Source organism: Bos taurus, chromosome 21 (assembly GCF_002263795.3).
Source record: "Bos taurus isolate L1 Dominette 01449 registration number 42190680 breed Hereford chromosome 21, ARS-UCD2.0, whole genome shotgun sequence".
In the NCBI taxonomy this organism is placed as follows: domain Eukaryota; kingdom Metazoa; phylum Chordata; class Mammalia; order Artiodactyla; family Bovidae; genus Bos; species Bos taurus.
In genome coordinates this window covers 2,930,199-2,948,522 of record NC_037348.1, presented here as the reverse complement: position 1 = coordinate 2,948,522, position 18,324 = coordinate 2,930,199, and the positions used below count along the sequence as shown (strand labels likewise).

The 18,324-nt window shown below is 48.1% G+C and overlaps 1 protein-coding gene across 5 annotated transcripts in view; it reads left to right on the top strand.

Moving 5' to 3' along the window:
• Positions 1-5,797: 5,797 nt before the first annotated feature.
• Positions 5,798-18,324, top strand: part of ATP10A (ATPase phospholipid transporting 10A (putative)) — a 184,216-nt gene continuing 171,689 nt past the window's right edge. The window contains exons 1-2 of one of the 5 annotated variants that reach the window (XM_015459144.3): positions 5,798-5,972; positions 8,180-8,731. In XM_015459144.3, the coding sequence (XP_015314630.1) occupies positions 8,286-8,731 (446 nt within the window). In that variant the 5' untranslated portion in view covers positions 5,798-5,972; positions 8,180-8,285. Of the gene's footprint in view, positions 5,973-8,148; positions 8,732-18,324 lie in introns of those variants that run through there. The other 4 variants (XM_059879245.1, XM_010816883.4, XM_059879246.1 and 1 more) reach the window with 4 other exon arrangements.

Below are 18,324 nucleotides of genomic sequence, written 5' to 3'. Positions count from 1 at the left end.
AGAGATCTCTAGTCTTTCCCATTCTATTGTTTTTCTCTATTTCTTTGCATTGATCACTGAGGAAGTCTTTCTTATCTCTCCTTGTTATTTTTTGGAACTCTGCATTCAAATGGGTCTATCTTTCCTTTTTTCCTTTGCCTTTAGCTTCTCTTCTTTTCACAGCTATTTGTAATGACTCGTCAGACAGCCATTTGGCTTTTTTGCATTTCTTTTCCATGGGGACAGTCTTGATCCCTGTTTCCTGTACAATGTCACGAACCTCCGTTCATAGTTCATTAGGCACTCTGTCTATCAGATCTAATCCCTTAAATCTATTTCTCACTTCCACTGTATAATAATGAGGGATTTGATTTAGGTCATATCTGAATGGTCTGGGGGTTTCCCAACTTCCTTCAATTTAAGTCTGAATTTGTTAATAAGGAGTTCATGATCTGAGCCAGTCAGCTCCCAGTCTTGTTTTTGCTGACTGTCAGCGCTTCTCCATCTTAGTCTGCAAAGAATATAATCAATCTGATTTCAGTAATGACCTGGTAATGTCCATGTGTAGAGCTGTCTCTTGTGTTGTTGGAAGAGGCTGTTTGCTACGACCAGTGTGTTCTCTTGACAAAACACTGTTAGCCTTTTCCCTGCTTCATTTTGCACTCCAAGGACAAATGTGCCTGTTACTCCAGGTAGCTCTTGACTTCCTAGTTTTGAATTCCCATTCCCTGTAATGAAGAGGACATCTCTTTTGGGTGATAGTTGTAGAAAGTCCTGTAGGTCTTCATATTTTTCATTAGGTATCTTACATTTATCCTAAAGATAAGTCCATTGGTGATTCGTAACATTTTCAAATTGGCTTTTACTTATACATGAGAAACCTACTGATTGTATGTTTTTATCTAGCAGTTGGCCATATTACTAACCGCTTTTTTGGGTATAAACTGTGATGTTGCAAAGATCACAAACTGTGCCTTTTTATTTTCCAATGTTTATACCTATACCTAGTACTATAGGGTGTATGCATACATACATACAGTCGTGTCCAACTCTTTGCAATGCTGTGGACCGTAGCCCACCAGACTCCTCTGTCCACGGAATTCTCCAGGCAAAAATACTGGAGTGGGTTGCTATGCTCCTCCTCAGGGGACCTTCCCCACTCAGGGATTAACCCCATGTCTCCTACATTGGCAGGTGGGTTCTTTACCACTAGTGCCACCTGCAAAGCCCAGTACTATAGGGCAATAAACTGTGAATAAACTATAGATAGTTGCTTTGCAATTCTACTTTCTGATTTTAACTTCTTTTTCTAGCCTTATTGTTGTTGTTTAGTCTCTAAGTCATGACTGTTTCTGACCCCATGGAATGCAGCAGACCAGGCTTTCCTGTCCGTTACTATCTCCTAGAGGTTGGTCAAACTCATGTACATTGAGTGGGCGATGCCATCCAACCATCTCACCCTCTGTTGTCCCCTTCTCCTCCTGCCTTCAATCTTTCCCAGCATGAGGGTCTTTTCAAATGAGTCAGTTCTTTGCATCAGGTGGCCAAAATACTGGAGCTTCAACTTCAGCATCAGTCCTTCCAACGAATATTCCTTTAGAATTTTCTGGTTTGATCTCTTTGCAGTCCAAGGACTCTCAAGAGTCTTCTCCAGCACTACAGTTTTATAGAATCAATTCTTCCCCACTCAGCCTTCTTTATGGTCCAACTCTCACATAGTCACATAGCTTTGATTATACGGACCTTTGTTGGCAAAGTTATATCTCTGATTTTTCTGCACTATCTAGGTTTTATAACAGCTTTTCTTCCAAGAAGCAGGAGTCTTTTAATTTCATGGCTGCAGTCACCATCTGCAGTGATTTTAGAGCCCAAAAAAATAAAATTTGTCACTGTTTCCACTTTTTCCTCATCTTTTGGCCATGAAGTGATGGTGCCAGATGCCATGATCTTAGTTTTTTGAATGTTGAGTTTTAAAACAACATTTTCACTCTTCTCTTTCATGTTCATAAAGATGCTCTTTGGTCCCTCTTTGCTTTCTGCCATTGGAGTGGTATCATGTGCATAGCTGGGATTGTTATTTTTCCTGGTGATCTTGATTCCAGCTTGGGATTCATCCAGTCTGACATATCACATGATGTCCTCTGCATATAAGTTAAATAAGCAAGCTGATAATGTATAGCCCTGTTGTACTCTTTTCCCAATTTTGAACCAGTCAGTTGTTCCATGCTCAGTTCTGTTTCTTCTTGACCTGATACAGATATCACAGGAGACAGGGATGGTCTGGTATTCCCATATCTTTAAGAATTTTACACAGTTTGTTGTGATTCACAGTCAAAAGTTTTAGCATAGTCACTGAAGCAGAAGTAGATGTGTTTCTGGAATGCCCTTGCTCTTTTTATGATCCAACAGATATAAGCAATTTGACCTCTGGTTCCTCTGCCTTTTCTAAATCTAGCTTGTATATCTGGAAGTTCTTGGTTCATATACTGCTGAAGTCTAGCTTGAAGGATTTTGAGTGTTACCTTGCTAGCATGTGAAATGGGTGCAATTGTGCAGAAGTTTGAACATTCTTTAGCATTGCCTTTCTTCAGGATTGGAATGAAAACTGACCTCTTCCAGTCTTGGGGCTACTGCTGAGTTTTCCAACTTTGCTGACATATTGAGTGCAGCACTTTAACAACATCATCTTTTAGGATTTGAAATAGCTCAGCTGGAGTTCCATCACCTCCACTAGCTTTGCTCTCAGTAATGCATTGTAGTAATGCCTGCTAAGGCCTACTTGACTTCACACTCCAGCCTTGTTGAACAAATTTAAAAGGTGTTAGTATTTTTTTTCTATACTATACTATGAATAAAAGTTAATCTATTTTGAAGTTTCAGCAGAGTTTGTCTGTTAAATGTTCTTCTTTGGGTGCTTTCAAAGGATAGATTTCTGAGAACAGTTTCAAGATCTTCTGGGGCTGATTAATATATTCAAAATGTTTTCTAGCAAACCATGTAACCCACAAGAGATTAATTTCCAAAATATACAAGCAGTTCATAGAGCTCAATATAAAAACAACAAACAACCCAATAAAAATATAGGCAGAAGATCTATATGTATCTTTCTGCAGAGAAGACCTACAGATGGCTAGAGACACACGCAAAAATGCTCAACATGGCTAGTTGTTCCCGTTGTTCAGTCTTTCACGTTCCAGGGAGGTTATCTTCACATGGGCTATTTCCTAATTTCAGGTGTCAGCATGTCCTTCTTGCATTGACTGTTTCTCAAGTAACTTTAATTCAAAATAACCGATGTGCCAAAGTGGCATATTCTGCTCCCTCTCATCCCCAAGTAATTAACAACTAAACTCTTAAGTGTTACTCTTGGTTCACTTCTCTTTCCTCATCCAAACATCCAATCTGTTGGCCAATCAATCAGCTCCGCCCAGAAGACACAATTGCTGTTTTTCTGCTGTCCCTCCACTGCCTGGATCTAAGCCACCTCCTAGTGAATCCACTGTCCTGCCTGCTCCCTCAGGGCTCGTAACCTATCTTCCCTCTTTCAAAAGGGAAAATCAGACAAGTCAGACTCTTTTATTTCATGCCTCTGCTTGGGGCACTCTGCGACTTCCTGCTGCCCTTGAAGCAAATCCAGAGAAATCCATCCCCTCCAAAAGCCCAGGCCCAGACTCGCTGTCCTCACCCGCACCTCCTCTGTGACCCGATGTCCCTGGCTCGGCCTTCTGCTGAGCTGGGCCGTGTGTACCAGGTCACTCTGCCTGCTGAACCCTGATTCCCAGTAGGGCGGCCATCTACAGCACCGCCCCCATCTAGGCTCCTCCTGCCTCAGGAACTCAGGTTTCAGCTGCACACCCCCAACTCCCTTCTCCCTTTCAGACCTCACCCAGCCCCACCAGCAGGGCCTGCTTGCCTGAGCAGCTAAGTTGCTGCCTCCACCTCGGCCACCCCAACCCGAGTCACCTCCGAGGTCACTGCCATAGCCTCTGACAGCCTCTGTGCTGCTTCCACCCCTTTGCGCCCTCTTCACACAGATGCCAATGATCTTTGCAAAGTTGAATGCAGTTCCATTAGGTTCCTGCCCATTCTCCTTCTCACTCAGCTAAAACGCAGAATGCTCACCAGGGTCCTCAGGGCCCGCAGCAGCCCAGCCTCCAGCCCCCTTGCCAGGCCAACCTGCGGGATGTGGAACCCACTCTGTCCTGCACTTGGTGTCTCCTCCCCCAGACATCCACGCGGCATCTTTCCTCACCTCTCCTCGGGCTGCCTGGAGACAGCCCTAGCTGTGGGGAGCCGAGCACGACTCCTGTGGGTTCACTGTGCCCGCCACGTCCTGTGCCGCCAGGAGAACCCAGCGTTCCTGAGAGCAGGACTTAGTGGTGTGCCCAGAGTCTTCTTTAGGGGCTGCCTCTGTCATAGGATACAGGTTCCAATACATGTGTGCAGGGTGGGGTTTTTTGACACCAGCCCGGTGTCCGAGAGTTCAACTCAATTCTGACACCATCTGCCTGAAGGGAGTATGTGATCCCACAGGGCAAGGACTCAGTCTCATAAGACCGCCTGCACTTCAGGCTCCAATCGCAAGTTCCCCTCTGTCAGCTGTACTCCTGACAACAGCTCAGCTGCAGATTCTAGCCACAGACTGGCAGTTCAGTTGATTTGCTAGAGTGGCTCACAGAACTCCTTGAGTTCCACTGATTTGCTAGACTGGCTCACAGAACTCAGGAAACATTTTACTTACTAATTACCAGTTTATTATAATCAGATATAACTCAGGAATAGCCAGGTGAAAGAGGCACCGGGCAAGGTGTGGAGGAAGCTCTGACCCACACCCTTTTAGAGCCTTCAATGCTTCCAGAATCTCCACATGATCCCCATCTTAGAAGCTCCCCAAACCCAGTCCTTTGGGTTTTTATGGAGGTTTCATTACAGAGTCATGATTAAAACCTTAGGTTATTGGTGATTGATTCAACCCCCAGGCTCCCTCCCCTCCCCAGAGGTCAGGGGGTGGGGCTGAAAGTTCCAATCCTGCAGATGGTTCCCTGGCAACCAGCCTCCATCCTCAGGGGCTTTCCAAAAGTCACTTAAGTAACATCAACCCAGGTGTGGTTGAAAGGGGCTTGTTATGGATATCAAGACACATTTATAGCTCTTATCAATAAGGAAATCTAAAGGGATTTAGAAACTCTGTGCCAGAAATGGAGACAAAGCCAAATGGTGTCTTGTTGTTGTAGCAGGCCAGGCCTCTCCGTTCCTCACCATCTCCGCAAGTTTGCCCAAGTTCATGTCCATTGCATTGGTGATGCCATCCGTGGTACCATCACAGTATCACACTGCCTCTTCTACTAGAATGTTAGATTCATGAGACAATTCTCCCCTGTGGTGTCAGTGCCTAGAACAATGCCAGGCACACACAAGGTGATGAAGAAGTATTTGCTGAGTGAGGACAATGAAAGACATTTTCCAGGGGCCAACAGTAGGGCCTCCTTAGAGCTTGGGGTCCAGATGGCCATCCCAGGAGTCCATCCAAGCCTCGTCCTGGCCTAGGAAGCTGAGTCTGAGAGTTCAGCTGACAGAAGATATCTGAGCCCATAACCCCTGCAGAGCCATCTATGAGAGGCTTACATACCACTGCATACATGTCAGAACAGAAGTAATTCCATGAGGTTCAATGGGTCACACAGTGTGGAAATCTTCCAGGAGACCACATGAGCTAGGCCTTAGTGGAAATACTGAAATGGGATTGATGAAGAGAGGTGGGGAGAGGTTCCAGGCCTTTGGAGCAGTGTGACTCACAGAATCTTGGAACCTTAGAGTAGAATGTAGATGGGGATGAAGAAGGCCTGTTCTGAGGAGGGTAAGGAGACCTCTCCCTTGGGCCTGGTGGGGACGAGGGCAGGGCAGAGTCAAATCAGCAAGTTGGTGCCAGTTCCCCTAAAGGCCTCAAGGAACCTCTGCCTGAGGAGCCAGCCTTTGACTCTGTAAGCTCCCGGGTAAGGAAATAAAGCGAAGCAGTCAAGGAGGTCAAGTAACTGCTTTGGCCCCCTGGGGACTAACTGTAGCTTGGAGACTGGAAAGCAGGGAGACCCGCTCTCAGGCCCCGGGAGGGCTGGGAAGTAAAGAGGGCCAGCAGGCTCTAGGACCTTGGGAAGCCAGGGGATGAGGGAAAATGTGGATCCGTAAGTTAATCACTGGAGACCCCAGAAGCTGTGGTTCTTGGTGGGCTGTTAATATTCAATTTGAGATGCCACTGGCCCACTCTGAGATCTGATTTCTTTCTCGGAAAATGCAGGCACTTCAGTCAAACCTTTCTCTAATCTGGGCCTCTACACACCTACCGGGTACTCCCAGGAATTGGGGGGAGGGAAGAGCCTTGATCTGTGACACAGACTTTCTTAGTACCTGTCACTCTACCTCCCTCAAGCTGGATTCTAGTAAATACTGTGCTCCATGCCAAGGTTCCCTGTAGAGGTGTGGCCCCTGGCCTGGCTGGATGGGGTGTAGGCCAGGGTACAGAGGTGAGGACCATCCAGAGAGAGGGGCATAGGGAAGAGGTAAGTGATTTACACAAAGCCAAGAAAGTGACTTGTCAGCAGGCACCCAAGGGAGAAACCCAGGCTGGGCCAGGCTGCTGAGTTGGTCCCCTCGGAAATGACAGAGTGCTCCAGCGCAGGGAGAGATATGAGGTGCTGACTTGCAGGAGGAGGAGGAGGCGAACAGTTCCCTTAGTCCAGACAGGCAGCACCCAAACGTGCTCGTCTTATTGTGGGAAAGGGGACCCCTTTCCAGGGCCTGAAACTGGGCTCTTGTCTAACACTCGGAAATGAATTGTCGGAGGAGACACACCTACTGACAAAGCAAGAGATTTTACTGGGAAAGGGTGGAGAGCAGAAGGGTAAGGGAACCCAGGAGAACTCTGTCACATGGCTCGCAGTCTCAGGTTTTATGGTGATGGGATTAGTTTCTGGGTTGTCTTCAGCCAATCATTCTGACTCAGAGTCCTTCCTGGTGGTGCATGCTTTGTTCAGCTAAGATGGATGCCAGAGAGAAGGATTCTGGGAGGTGGTCAGACACGTGGTGTCACCTTTTGACCTTTCCCAAACTCTTCTGGTTGGTGGAGGCTTATTAGTTCCCTGTTTCTTACCAGGACCTCCTGTGGTAAAACAACTCATGCAAATAGTTACCATGGTGCCTGGCCAGGGTGGGCGGTTTCAATCAGTGTGCTTCCCCTGACAATCTCACCCGAATTCCCAGCCATGGTCTGCCAGGAAAGACATCCCTAGTTCTCACACTTGGACTTTTAAAGGGGAAGACAAGAGACTCATGGCCATCGTTGACCTGCGGGCTTGCCCGCTTGGGACGCCCTGACCTTCTGGCGCGGCCCGCCCCGGGCGGCCCTCGCTGACCCCCGGGGTCCTGCAGGGCGCCCTCTGCGCCAGCTGCCACTCCAGCCACAGCCTCCTGGGCCCTCCCTTCCCAGCAACCAATGCTCCGTCAGCGTCTGGGTCAGAGAGGCCACTTGAGAGCCAGAGCACAAAAGGTGTATTTTCGCCCTCACGGTTTACCAGAAAGGAAGAAAGACTGAAATAGAGCAAACCAGCCTCCCTTTGCTCAGCGAAATATTCCTCCCTTCAATTAAGGGGAAAAAAAAATCCTATTTAGGGAAATAAGGAACGGCAGCGATGGTCATGGAAGTTCAGTCTAGTTCACCCAAGAGGTTAGTGTAAAAGGGCAGGGTACCGAATTGTCCAGGCTAAGAAGAATCCTCTCGGGGTCCCGGGGACAGATGTCCTCAGTAAATGAGCTTTAAAACTCGGAGCATCGGTATGCTCTGGCCCATGTGCCTTGTGATTCTACCTGGTTCCAGGAGGCGGTTGCCAGCCGGGTCCCACAGACCCATTCCCAGGGGGCCGCGGTGCCTCCCACACCACGCCGTCTCCAGTCTCCTCCGGGGGCGGGTGCGCTTGCCGAGTCCGGGGCCCGCACTGATGCTTCCGGGAAACGAAACTAAGCCGCTCCAAAGTTTCCACCTTGGCCTCGGCTTTTGGTTTCCCGCTCTCCGCGGGGTCCCAGGCGGGGCGTGGGGTGGGGCCGGGAGTGTCCGAGCGGAAAGGCCGAGGCGGGCGCGGAGACTCGGGGCCCGGGCGGCGGGCGGGGCGGGGCGGGGCGGCCGCTGACCGAGCTCTCGTGCGTCCCGCAGGCGGGGAGCCCGCGCCGCCGCGCCCGGGCCGCCGGCGATGATCACCTAGGAGGCTGGCGCGGGCGGGTGCGAGCGACGGAGCAGCCGGGCGCGGCGACACGCGGCCATGGAGCGGGAGCCGGCGGCGGCGGCCGAGGAGCCCGGGCCCCCGGGACGGCGGCGGCGCCGGGAGGGCCGGATGCGCACCGTGTGCTCCAACCTTCAGCCGCCGCCGGGCGCCGAGGAGCCGGCGGGCAAGGGGGCGCCGCGGCGCCGGCTGCGCGGGGGCGCCCAGCACCTGGCGGACAACAGGCTCAAGACCACCAAGTACACTCTGCTGTCTTTCCTGCCCAAGAACCTGTTCGAGCAGTTCCACCGTCTGGCCAACGTGTACTTCGTGTTCATCGCGCTGCTCAACTTCGTGCCCGCGGTGAACGCCTTCCAGCCCGGCCTGGCGCTGGCTCCCGTGCTCTTCATCCTGGCGGTCACGGCCTTCAAGGACCTGTGGGAGGACTACAGCCGCCACCGCTCCGACCACGAGATCAACCACCTGGGATGCCTCGTCTTCAGCAGGTGAGCCGAGCGCGCGGCGCGGGGCTGGAGACCGCGGACGGCCGCCTTACTCCGGGCGGGCGGAGGGTCGAGCCTCGGGGGGCTGCGGCCCACGCGGGGACCCTGCGGCCCGGGGCGCTGAGACCTGGAAGCCCTCGCAGAGGTCCGGGCGTGGGGGTCCGCAGTCCCTGAGTGTCCCTCAGACGTCGCGTCTGAGCCTAGCTATCACAGGGCTGGCATCCCGCGGCTCCTGCTTTCTTAGTAAAAAGGAGAGAAATTCCCCGGCGCCCCAGCTTCAAGTCCCAGCCCCAATCTTGTCCAGGCTCCGAGGGCCAGAGTGTTGAACGACTTAAGCAACCTACACAGGAATGTAAAGCTCGGTCTCAGGTAACATCTCCTCTCGGGACAACAGAGTGAAACTGCCACCAAGTTCTGACATACCAGGCACACATCAGATAAAAGGGCAGCGGGGTCCATTCCCTTTGTGAGCTGGGAGCCGGTCACCCAGCCGGGTGCCATCCCGCGGAGCTAACTGCATAGTTTTAAAATATTAACCCGTTTCCAGATGGAAAGACTGAGATCTTGAGGACTTTTTCGAGCCTTGTGCGCAGTTAGTCCCAGGGAGTGTACTTCTCTGGGTTCCTGCTCCTTCTCTCTCCCTGCTCCTCCCTAAAGTTTTGGACCCTCAGGAGAGACCCGTCTGGGACGCTGCAGTCTCTTCTCTCCCTACACTCCCAAACCCTGAGAGCCCCTTGGCCGAAGACCCACCTCGGAGCTGTGTCTGGTGTTAGAGTCCACCTCACGGCCACACCCTTCTGGAAGGCAGATGACCTTGCTCCCTGTCCAGAGCTGAGCCACTGTTTCCCTGCTGCTCGCTTTGCTCGAGCCTTGGTGTCCCGACTGGTTGGGACCTCGGAGGTGAAGGCAGTTAGGCTTGGTCAGCCTCCAGGAAGCCCCTTGTCCTCTCCCGGTTATTCCTGCCTCTTAGGTTAGCTTCGAAGAATGCCTTTGAGGAACTCTGACCCTCCTGGCAACATTGATTGTTGTTTTACAAATTACCCTTGTTTTACAAATGAGTGAACAGGGGTTCAGAGAAGTTAAGTAACTTCCACACATTTCTATGTAGTACACTAAAGTTTGACCCAGGTCTTCCCAACTTCATAGCTTTTACAGTATTCTGGTGCTTATGTTTTTTAAAGTTATATAAGGATCGCCTGAGAAGCTTATTAAAAATAACAATTTAACAGTGGGAATTAAAAAACTGAACAAACCAACAATTCTCAGGCTCCATCCAAACACATCTGACTGACTCTTCTGGGTCTGGGCCTGGAGGTCTGAGTATTTAATGAGCACAGAGGTGATGTTTCTGTCACGGCCCACGTTTGAGTGATGCTGCCTGCTTGCTGTCAGGGGTGCCCGTTGGCAAGTCAGCAAGCGTGATGCGATGGGCAGGGCCGTGGGATTTCCTGGCTCCTGTTCCCCCTGCATCTGAGGAGGGAGGGGGCACCCTAACCCAGAGGCCCTTCATTCCAGCCTGTTGTGTGCTCTGTGTACTTCAGTATACTCCGCGAGACCTGGTGGGGCCCCAGGTTCTGTCTTTACATGCGTACCACCTCCTGTTCTTCCTCAGCTGCTACTCCTGTAGCCAGAAATACTTAGGCCTCAGGAAACCGTTTATTTTCAGCTGACAAAGTCAATTGACCCTTATAACTACCGTCACCCCCAACATGCCCATGACCTCCCGCATTCCCCTCCTAGTGGAATCCCAGAGCGACCTCTGGTCTCCGTGACCTCAAAAGGCTTTCTGGAATTCTGAACCCTTCCTCTTCCCCATGGACCCGCCTGTCCAGCGTTTTCTTTTCCTGACCTGGGTTCTCAAAAGCTGAGTATGGTCTTTGGTGTGGGTAGTGGGGAGGCCTCCGGGACAATGGTGCTTTCAGGCCCCAGCGCCTCCCAGCTCCCAAGTTAAATTCCTTGAATGCTTTCTGGGGAGAGAATGGGCCTTCTTCCTGGGGAGGTTCTCTGGGTGTGAGATGGTGTCAGCTGTGCGCAGAGAGGAGGCCGTCTGCGGGAGAAACTCCTTCAGGCCCAAAAGTCTGGGATGGCTGTTTTCAGTCCTGGGCTGTGAGTCATTGTATGTCTGAGCCTCCCCGTCCTCCCCACCGTCAGGCCGGAGCTTGTTCAGGGTCTTTGGTACCCACAGGGACAGTGATCCGATGCGGTGCACAGCTGGGATCTGTCCTGTGTCATGTCATTGCTTTGGTGGACATGGAGTGGGCCTTCTGTAAACGGTGTCCATGCAGCAAGAGCAGACTTGAGTTGGGGAGGCCTGCCACTGTCTCTGGACGGTGGCTTCCCTGGGATGCCCCATGTGTCCTGACTGCAGTGTGCAGTGAATTAGTTATTTGTATCATTATTTATGTGGTGTGTCCCCATGTCAGGGTCTTCTTTGATGGCTCAGTGGTAAAGAAAATACCTGCTATGCAGGAGATGCAGGCTCAGTCCCCTGATTGGGAAGATGCTCTGGAGAAGGGAATGGGAACCCACTCCAGTATTCTTGCCTGGATAATCCCATGGACAGAGGAGCCTGGCGGGCTACAGTCCAAAGGCTCGCAGAGAGTCAGAATTGACTGAGAACACACACACACGTCCCCATTATGGAGCCCTTGGGTGCCTTCTCTGTGGGAACCCCGCGTCAGGCTTGCTGGAAGTGCGGGTTCCTGGGTCCTGCCCTACCACTCCCTGACCCTGAGCTGCTGAGCCCCTGGAGGTGGGAGAACTGGTGGCCACAGCATGCCTGGGTTTACACACACAGACTTGTGCAGAGGTCCTCTGTCTCCTTGGCCTGAGCCCATGGCGTCATCTGGATCTCAGGCTGTGTTTGGGAAAACTCTCCTGAGCCGCAGCAGCGGGACGAGAACACAGAGGCTGGTGCTTGGAGCTCTGGTCTTCCCTGTGGCCTCGGCCCTGGGAAGGCCAGGCGGCGTGGGATGGGGCAGGCACTGAAGTCATTTTTGGTCACACACGCCTTCCTGTGAGGGTGACGGCTGGCTGGCAAAGCCATCTCCTCTGGGCACAGGTGGAAAGAAGGAGGTGACAGTCCCATCCCCATTCGCTCCGGACGTGGCCTCAGGTTTCTCCTGCTGTAGGGCTTGGACTGTGCTTTAGCCTGCAGGCCTGAGTGAGCCTCCCGCGGGGACAGGCCTGATGCCCCCAGGGCTGGGGAAGGGGCAGCAAGTGACCACGGGGCACAAGGCTGGTGGAGCTGATGGGGGGGTGGGAGGCAGGGATGGGGCCAAGAGCCAGCCAGGAGGAGGACAGGGGTTCTCGTGGAGGGAAGGCAGAGCCTGTGATCAAAGGAGGGGCCGGGGGGATGTGGGGGGTTCTTGTGGAGGGAAGGCAGAGCCTGGGATCAGAGGAGGGGCCGGCAGAGGGGTTGGGATGTGGGCAGTTCTCGTGGAGGGAAGGCAAAGCCTGTGATCAGAGGAGGGGCTGGGGGTATGTTGGGGGGTTCTCGTGGAGGGAAGGCAGAACCTGTGATCAGAGGAGGGGCCGGGGAGATGTGGGGGGTTCTCGTGGAGGGAAGGCAGAGCCTGTGATCAGAGGAGGGGCCGGCGGAGGGGTTGGGATGTGGGCAGTTCTCGTGGAGGGAAGGCAAAGCCTGTGATCAGAGGAGGGGCCGGGGAGATGTGGGGGGTTCTCGTGGAGGGAAGGCAGAGCCTGTGATCAGAGGAGGGGCCGGCAGAGGGGTTGGGATGTGGGCAGTTCTCGTGGAGGGAAGGCAAAGCCTGTGATCAGAGGAGGGGCTGGGGGTATGTTGGGGGGTTCTCGTGGAGGGAAGGCAGAACCTGTGATCAGAGGAGGGGCCGGGGAGATGTGGGGGGTTCTCGTGGAGGGAAGGCAAAGCCTGTGATCAGAGGAGGGGCTGAGGGTATGTTGGGTTCTCGTGGAGGGAAGGCAGAGCGTGTGATCAGAGGAGGGGTCGGGGGACACTGGAGAAGAAATGTTCCTGAGAGGGCATTTGCCAGAGAGAGAGGATGAGTGGAAGCCCAGGGTTCCAGCGCTTACCCGCCTGTTCAGCCTGAGCGACGAGGTTGCCGGTTAAAGGGAGCAAACCTTGCCCCTGCCGCTGGAACCCAGTGAGCCTCATCAGGGCGCAGGCTGAGACGGGGTTCCGGGCGGACGAGGCCCTGCCTGGCCCAAACTCTGCACAAGCCCCTGCCTCACCTGCACCCCGTTTCTAGCATGTCAGTGGGTCCTGGCCCATGTCCACACAACCCTCATGCCCCTGATCCTGTGGACCTGGAGGAGCCGACACCTTGTCCTGTGGCCCCCACCTTCCGCCCAGCCCTGCCTACGTTCTTGGGTAACGTTTTCCCTTTTGCTCCTCTCCGCTTTGTGATGACTCAAACCTGGGCACCTTTCGGTGTCTGCCTCCAGGATGACGGCAGCAGCAGCATTTCTGCCTGAAATTAGCCCGTGGTGACTTTTCCCTGAAGGTTTTGAGCTTCTGGGGCTCTGGCCCTTTGGTGTCTGCCGTCATCTTTTGGGAAAACAGTCAGGGCATGCCCTCATGCTTCTCTTGGAATTTAACTGGTGTCCATCCCTTTCCTTTGACTCTCACTTGGCTTTCCCAGCTCATCAGGGGCACCTGTTCAGCCTGCTTACCCTGGGCTCCACGGCTTCTTTTGTCAGAAGATCCTGAAAGGGACCCGACAGAGTCTCCCCATTGTTGCTGTCCATTTATCTTGTCTCGAACTTCCTTTCCCGCCTTTCCTGGAGAGTCCAGCGTCTTCCTCACCAACAGCAGAAACGTTTTGCCCCTGGGAAGCACAGCACCTTTGTCTTATTTGGAAGAAAATATCTGAAGAAGCAGGGATACCAGTACAAGGCCCCGGGGGACAGGGGTGCACCGGAACAACGTGTCTTCTTGCCGCAGGGACATCTGGCTGGTGTGCTAGGTGGGGGGACTCTTGAGGAATATTTGGACATTGCCATTCATGTGGTTTTGGAAATAATTTTTCTTTTGATACTTTTTTTCATAAATGTGGTCCAATTATAGAAACAGAACCGCTCTTTCCCTAGAAACTTGTTTGCCCTCCGGGGATAGTCTTGTTCAAGGGAAGGTCCTTTTTATACTTGTTAATGTGAGCCAAGTGCTTTAGTGAGCGGTTCCCCTGTAACCTGATGGTCCTGTTTTCACACCTTCATTTCACAGGTGAGGAAACTGAGCTTCAGGGCTTGATAGCCGCCTTAGGGCTGCCTGCTGGGAGATGGCAGAGCCATAGCCTGAGTCCAGACTCATCCTGCTGTGACTCTCAGTTCATTATTTTCTTGTACTTGCCATCTCCACCCCCAAGAGCAGTATGCTTCATTTAAAAAGGAAAAAAGACTTTAAAATTTAGTTCATCTCAAAGTATTTTCTAATTTTCCCAATGGTTTCTTCTTTGACCTATTTTATTTAGGAGTGTTTTAATTTCCACATATTGGTGACTTCCCCAATTTTTTTTGGTATTGATTTCCATTTGCATTCTATTCACACAGATATAGAGCAGTACATAGATAAGGAACCTTTGTGTCTCCATCACCTAGTTTAATAGTTAGCACCTCATGACAGCACTGTTTATCTGTATCCCGCTCACTCCCTTCCCCCTTTTATATTGAAGCACATTCCAGACTTCAGAACATTTCTTCTGTAATATTTCAGCATTTATTTTTAGAAAAGCTACAACTTTAAAAAAAAACCAAAACTATCACACCTAAAGAATTAGTTTTAATTCCTTAATATTATTAAATACCAAACCAGTGTTCACATTTCCACTTGTCTCATAAATGCCGTATTTCTTTATTCAATTTGTATGTTTGAATCAGGTCTCATTGCTATTGGCTGATCTGTCTCTGAGATCTCCTTTACTTGTAATTCCCTTGTAATTCCCTTCTCTCTCTCTTCTTCCCCTTGCAACCTGCGTTATTTATCCTGGAGGGCTTCCCATAGCTTGAATATTGCTGATTTCTGTGGATCAGGTAACACACTCCTTTCCACGGTATTCTTGTGAGGGGGTAGGTGGGTCTTGATGCTTCATCAGAGTTTCATCAGTTTTGATTTTCGAGGAGGAGCGATCGAAACTGCACCTAGCGGTGGTGCACTTCCCTCATAAGGGACACAGAGTTCCTTGGTCCGTCTTTTTGTGATGTCAGCAGCCATGGTGATCATTGACTACCTCCATTAATTTGCTGGAGGTTATGAAATGATGGTGGGCCTAATTCTTTCATTTATTAAATATTATTCATAATACTTTCATAAAAAGATACTTCCTTTCATCTACTATCTGGTTTCCCAGTGGCACAGCTCATAGAGAGAGATGTTTGATTTGGATCACTCACATCTTCCATTGGGAACTAATTGGCTTTCTAAAACGTTTATAAACTTTTTATTTTGAAACACTTTTATTAGACTTTATAGACAAGTTGCAAAAGCAGTATATCCTTAACCAACATTCCTCTCATTTTAATGTTTTACTTAGCTGTGTTACAGTGGTCAAAACTAAAAAATTAACATCAGCACAAAGCTATTAAATTAAGTTTAAAAAATATATTTATTTTTTTTATAATAAAAAAATAAAAAATAAAATGTTTATATATGAAAAATAAAAATATATTTTTACTGAAGTATAGTTGACTTACAATGTTTTGGGTGCACAATAAGGTAATTTAGTTATACAAATGTATATGTTATTTTTGAAATTATTTTCCATCAAAATATTGACTTTAGTTCTCTGTGCTATATGGTAAACCTTTGTTGCTTCTTTCATATCTATTTTTTAATTAGAAATCTAGCATTCTATTCATACTAAGTCAAACAAATGGAATCAAAATGTAATAATTTTTTTAGTTAGACAAAAATCCATACGTTTTGTAAAATATATATATTATACACATTTATATATATGTATATAAAAGCTTTTCTACTACACTTGATAAAGTCTTGAGAAAGAACATCAAAAAAAAAAAGAGATGGAGAAATCAGAGAACATGAACTAAATGAATAAGAGCACTGAATATGAAATATAAAAAGTGAAACAAGCTAGATCAAAGTAGAAGATCATCATATAATCTAGTTTTTAAGCATGACTGCTCACTGGAAACATCTGGACTCGAGAAAAAAGCAATACTTGAGCATTTGTATTTTTCAAAAAACTTCAAGATAATTCTGATATGCATCTGGATTTTAAAAAGGGATTACAGGTTTTTCTATTAGATCCTAGTTTTGATGGTATGCAGTTCTATTATTTTTCTGTTGACCAATCATGATAAAATGGTATTACGTGAGTAATAGTTACATAATCACAATAGTAAAAGATATTTATCAGTGTTCACAATCAATAGCCAGACAAAAAGGAGAAGATAATTACAATTGCAAGCCATATCAAAATGAATCTGCCACAGGTATAAAATAAAGAAAAAAAAAAAAAAACAATTGCAAGCCATAATGGGAATATGATTAACTTAACAATATAAAATAATTACATACAATTTGGAGGAGGAGTCAAGCAGAGTGATGTGGTAAGTGGAAGTGCACACACGCACATGTTTTCATCCACCCAGCCAGTCTGTGTTTTTTGGTTGATGGACTTAATCCATTTTAAAGTAATTATTGATATATGTGATCCTATTACCATTTACTTAGTTGTTTGGGGTTTATTTTCTGCAGGTCTTTTCCTTCCCTTGTGCTTCCTGCCTAGCGAAGTTCCTTTAGCATTTGTTGTAAAGCTGGTTTGGTGGTACTGAATTCTCTTAACTTCTGCTAGTCGGGAAAGCTTTGATTTCTCCATCAAATCTGAATGAGAGTCTTGCTGGGTAGAGTATTCTTGGTTGTAGTTTCTTCCCTTTCATCACTTTAAATATTCCCTTCTGGCTTGTAGAGTTTCTGTTGAGAAACTCTGGCTTGTAGGGTTTTCTGTTGAGAAATGAGCTGATAGCCTGATGGGAGTTCCCTTGTATGTTATTTGTCTTTTTTCCCTTGCTGCTTTTAATATTTTATCTTTGTCTTTAATTTTTGTCGGTTTGATTATTATGTGTCTTGGTGTGTTCCTCCTTGAGTTTATCCTGCCTGGGACTCTTTGTGCTTCCTGGACTTGGTTGACTATTTCTTTTCCCATGTTTGGGAAGTTTTCAGCTATTATCTCTTCAAATATTTTCTCAGGTCCTTTCTCTCTCTCTCCTCCTTCTGGGACCCCTATAATGCGAATGTTGTGCTTTTAATGTTGTCCAGAGGTCTCTCAGGCTGTTTTCATTTCTTTCCATTCTTTTTTCTATATTCTGTTCTGTGGCAGCGATTTCCACCATTCTGTCCTCCAGGTCATTTATACATTCTTCTGCCTCAGTAAATCTGTTATTGATTCCTTTAGTGTATTGCTCATCTCTGTTCTTTAGTTCTTCCAGGTCTTTGGCAAACATTTCTTAAATCTTCTCCATTCTTTTTCTGAGATCCTGGATCATTTTCACTATCATTATTCTGAATTCTTTTTCTGGAAGATTTCCTGGCTCCACTTTATTAGTTTTTTTGGGGGGGAGTTTTATCTGGTTTCTTCATTTGGAACATAATCATTCGCCTTTTCGTTTTGTTTAACTATCTCTGATTGTGGTTTTTGTTCTAGAGTCTGCAGGATTGTAGTTCTTTCTTATTCTGTCTACAAGCTCAGTCTTAAACCACACTTCTCCATCCAAAGAGGACTTGTTATAAATTGAGATATAATTTAAATACAGCACTGTGTAAGTTTAAGGTGTATAGCATAATTTGATTTACATATATTGTGAAATAATTACCATAATAAGTTTAGTTAGTATCCATCATCCTAGTTCACTTCATTTTAGTCGCTCAGCTGTGTCCGACTCTTTGTGACTGCATCCATCATCTCATATAGATACAAAAAAAAGCAAAAAAGAGGTTTTTTTTTCCTGTGTTGAGAACTCTTAGAATTTACTCTCTGAGCAGCTTTCAAATATGCCTTACAGCAGTGCTAACTGTAGTCATCATGTTAGCACTATATTCCCAGTACTTATTTTTCTCATAACTGGAAACTTTGATCACCTTAATCCATTTCCCCGACCCACACCTCTGGTAACTACTAATCTGATTTCTCTTACTATGAGATTTTTTTTTTTTTTTTTCAGATTCCACATGTGAGTTCATATAGTGTTTGTATTTCTTTGTCTGACATTTCATATAGCATAATACCCTTATGGTCCATTTTTGTTATTGCAAATGGCAGGATTTCATATTTTTATGACTGAGTAGTATTCCATTGTGTATATGTACCACTTCTTCTTTGTTCATTCATTGGTCAGTGGACATAGGTTATTTTCATATTTTGGCAACTGTAAATAATGCTGCTGTGAACATTTGTTGTTGTTGTTGTTGTTCAGTTGCTCAATCATGTCCTACTCTTTGCAAATTCATGACCTGCAGCACCCCAGGTTTCACTGTCCTTCACCATCTCCCAGAGTTTGCTCAAACTCATATCCATTGAGTTGGTGATGCCATCCAACTATCCCTCCTCCTCTGTCATCCCCTTTTTCTCCTGCCTTCAGTCTTTCTCAGCATCATGGTCTTT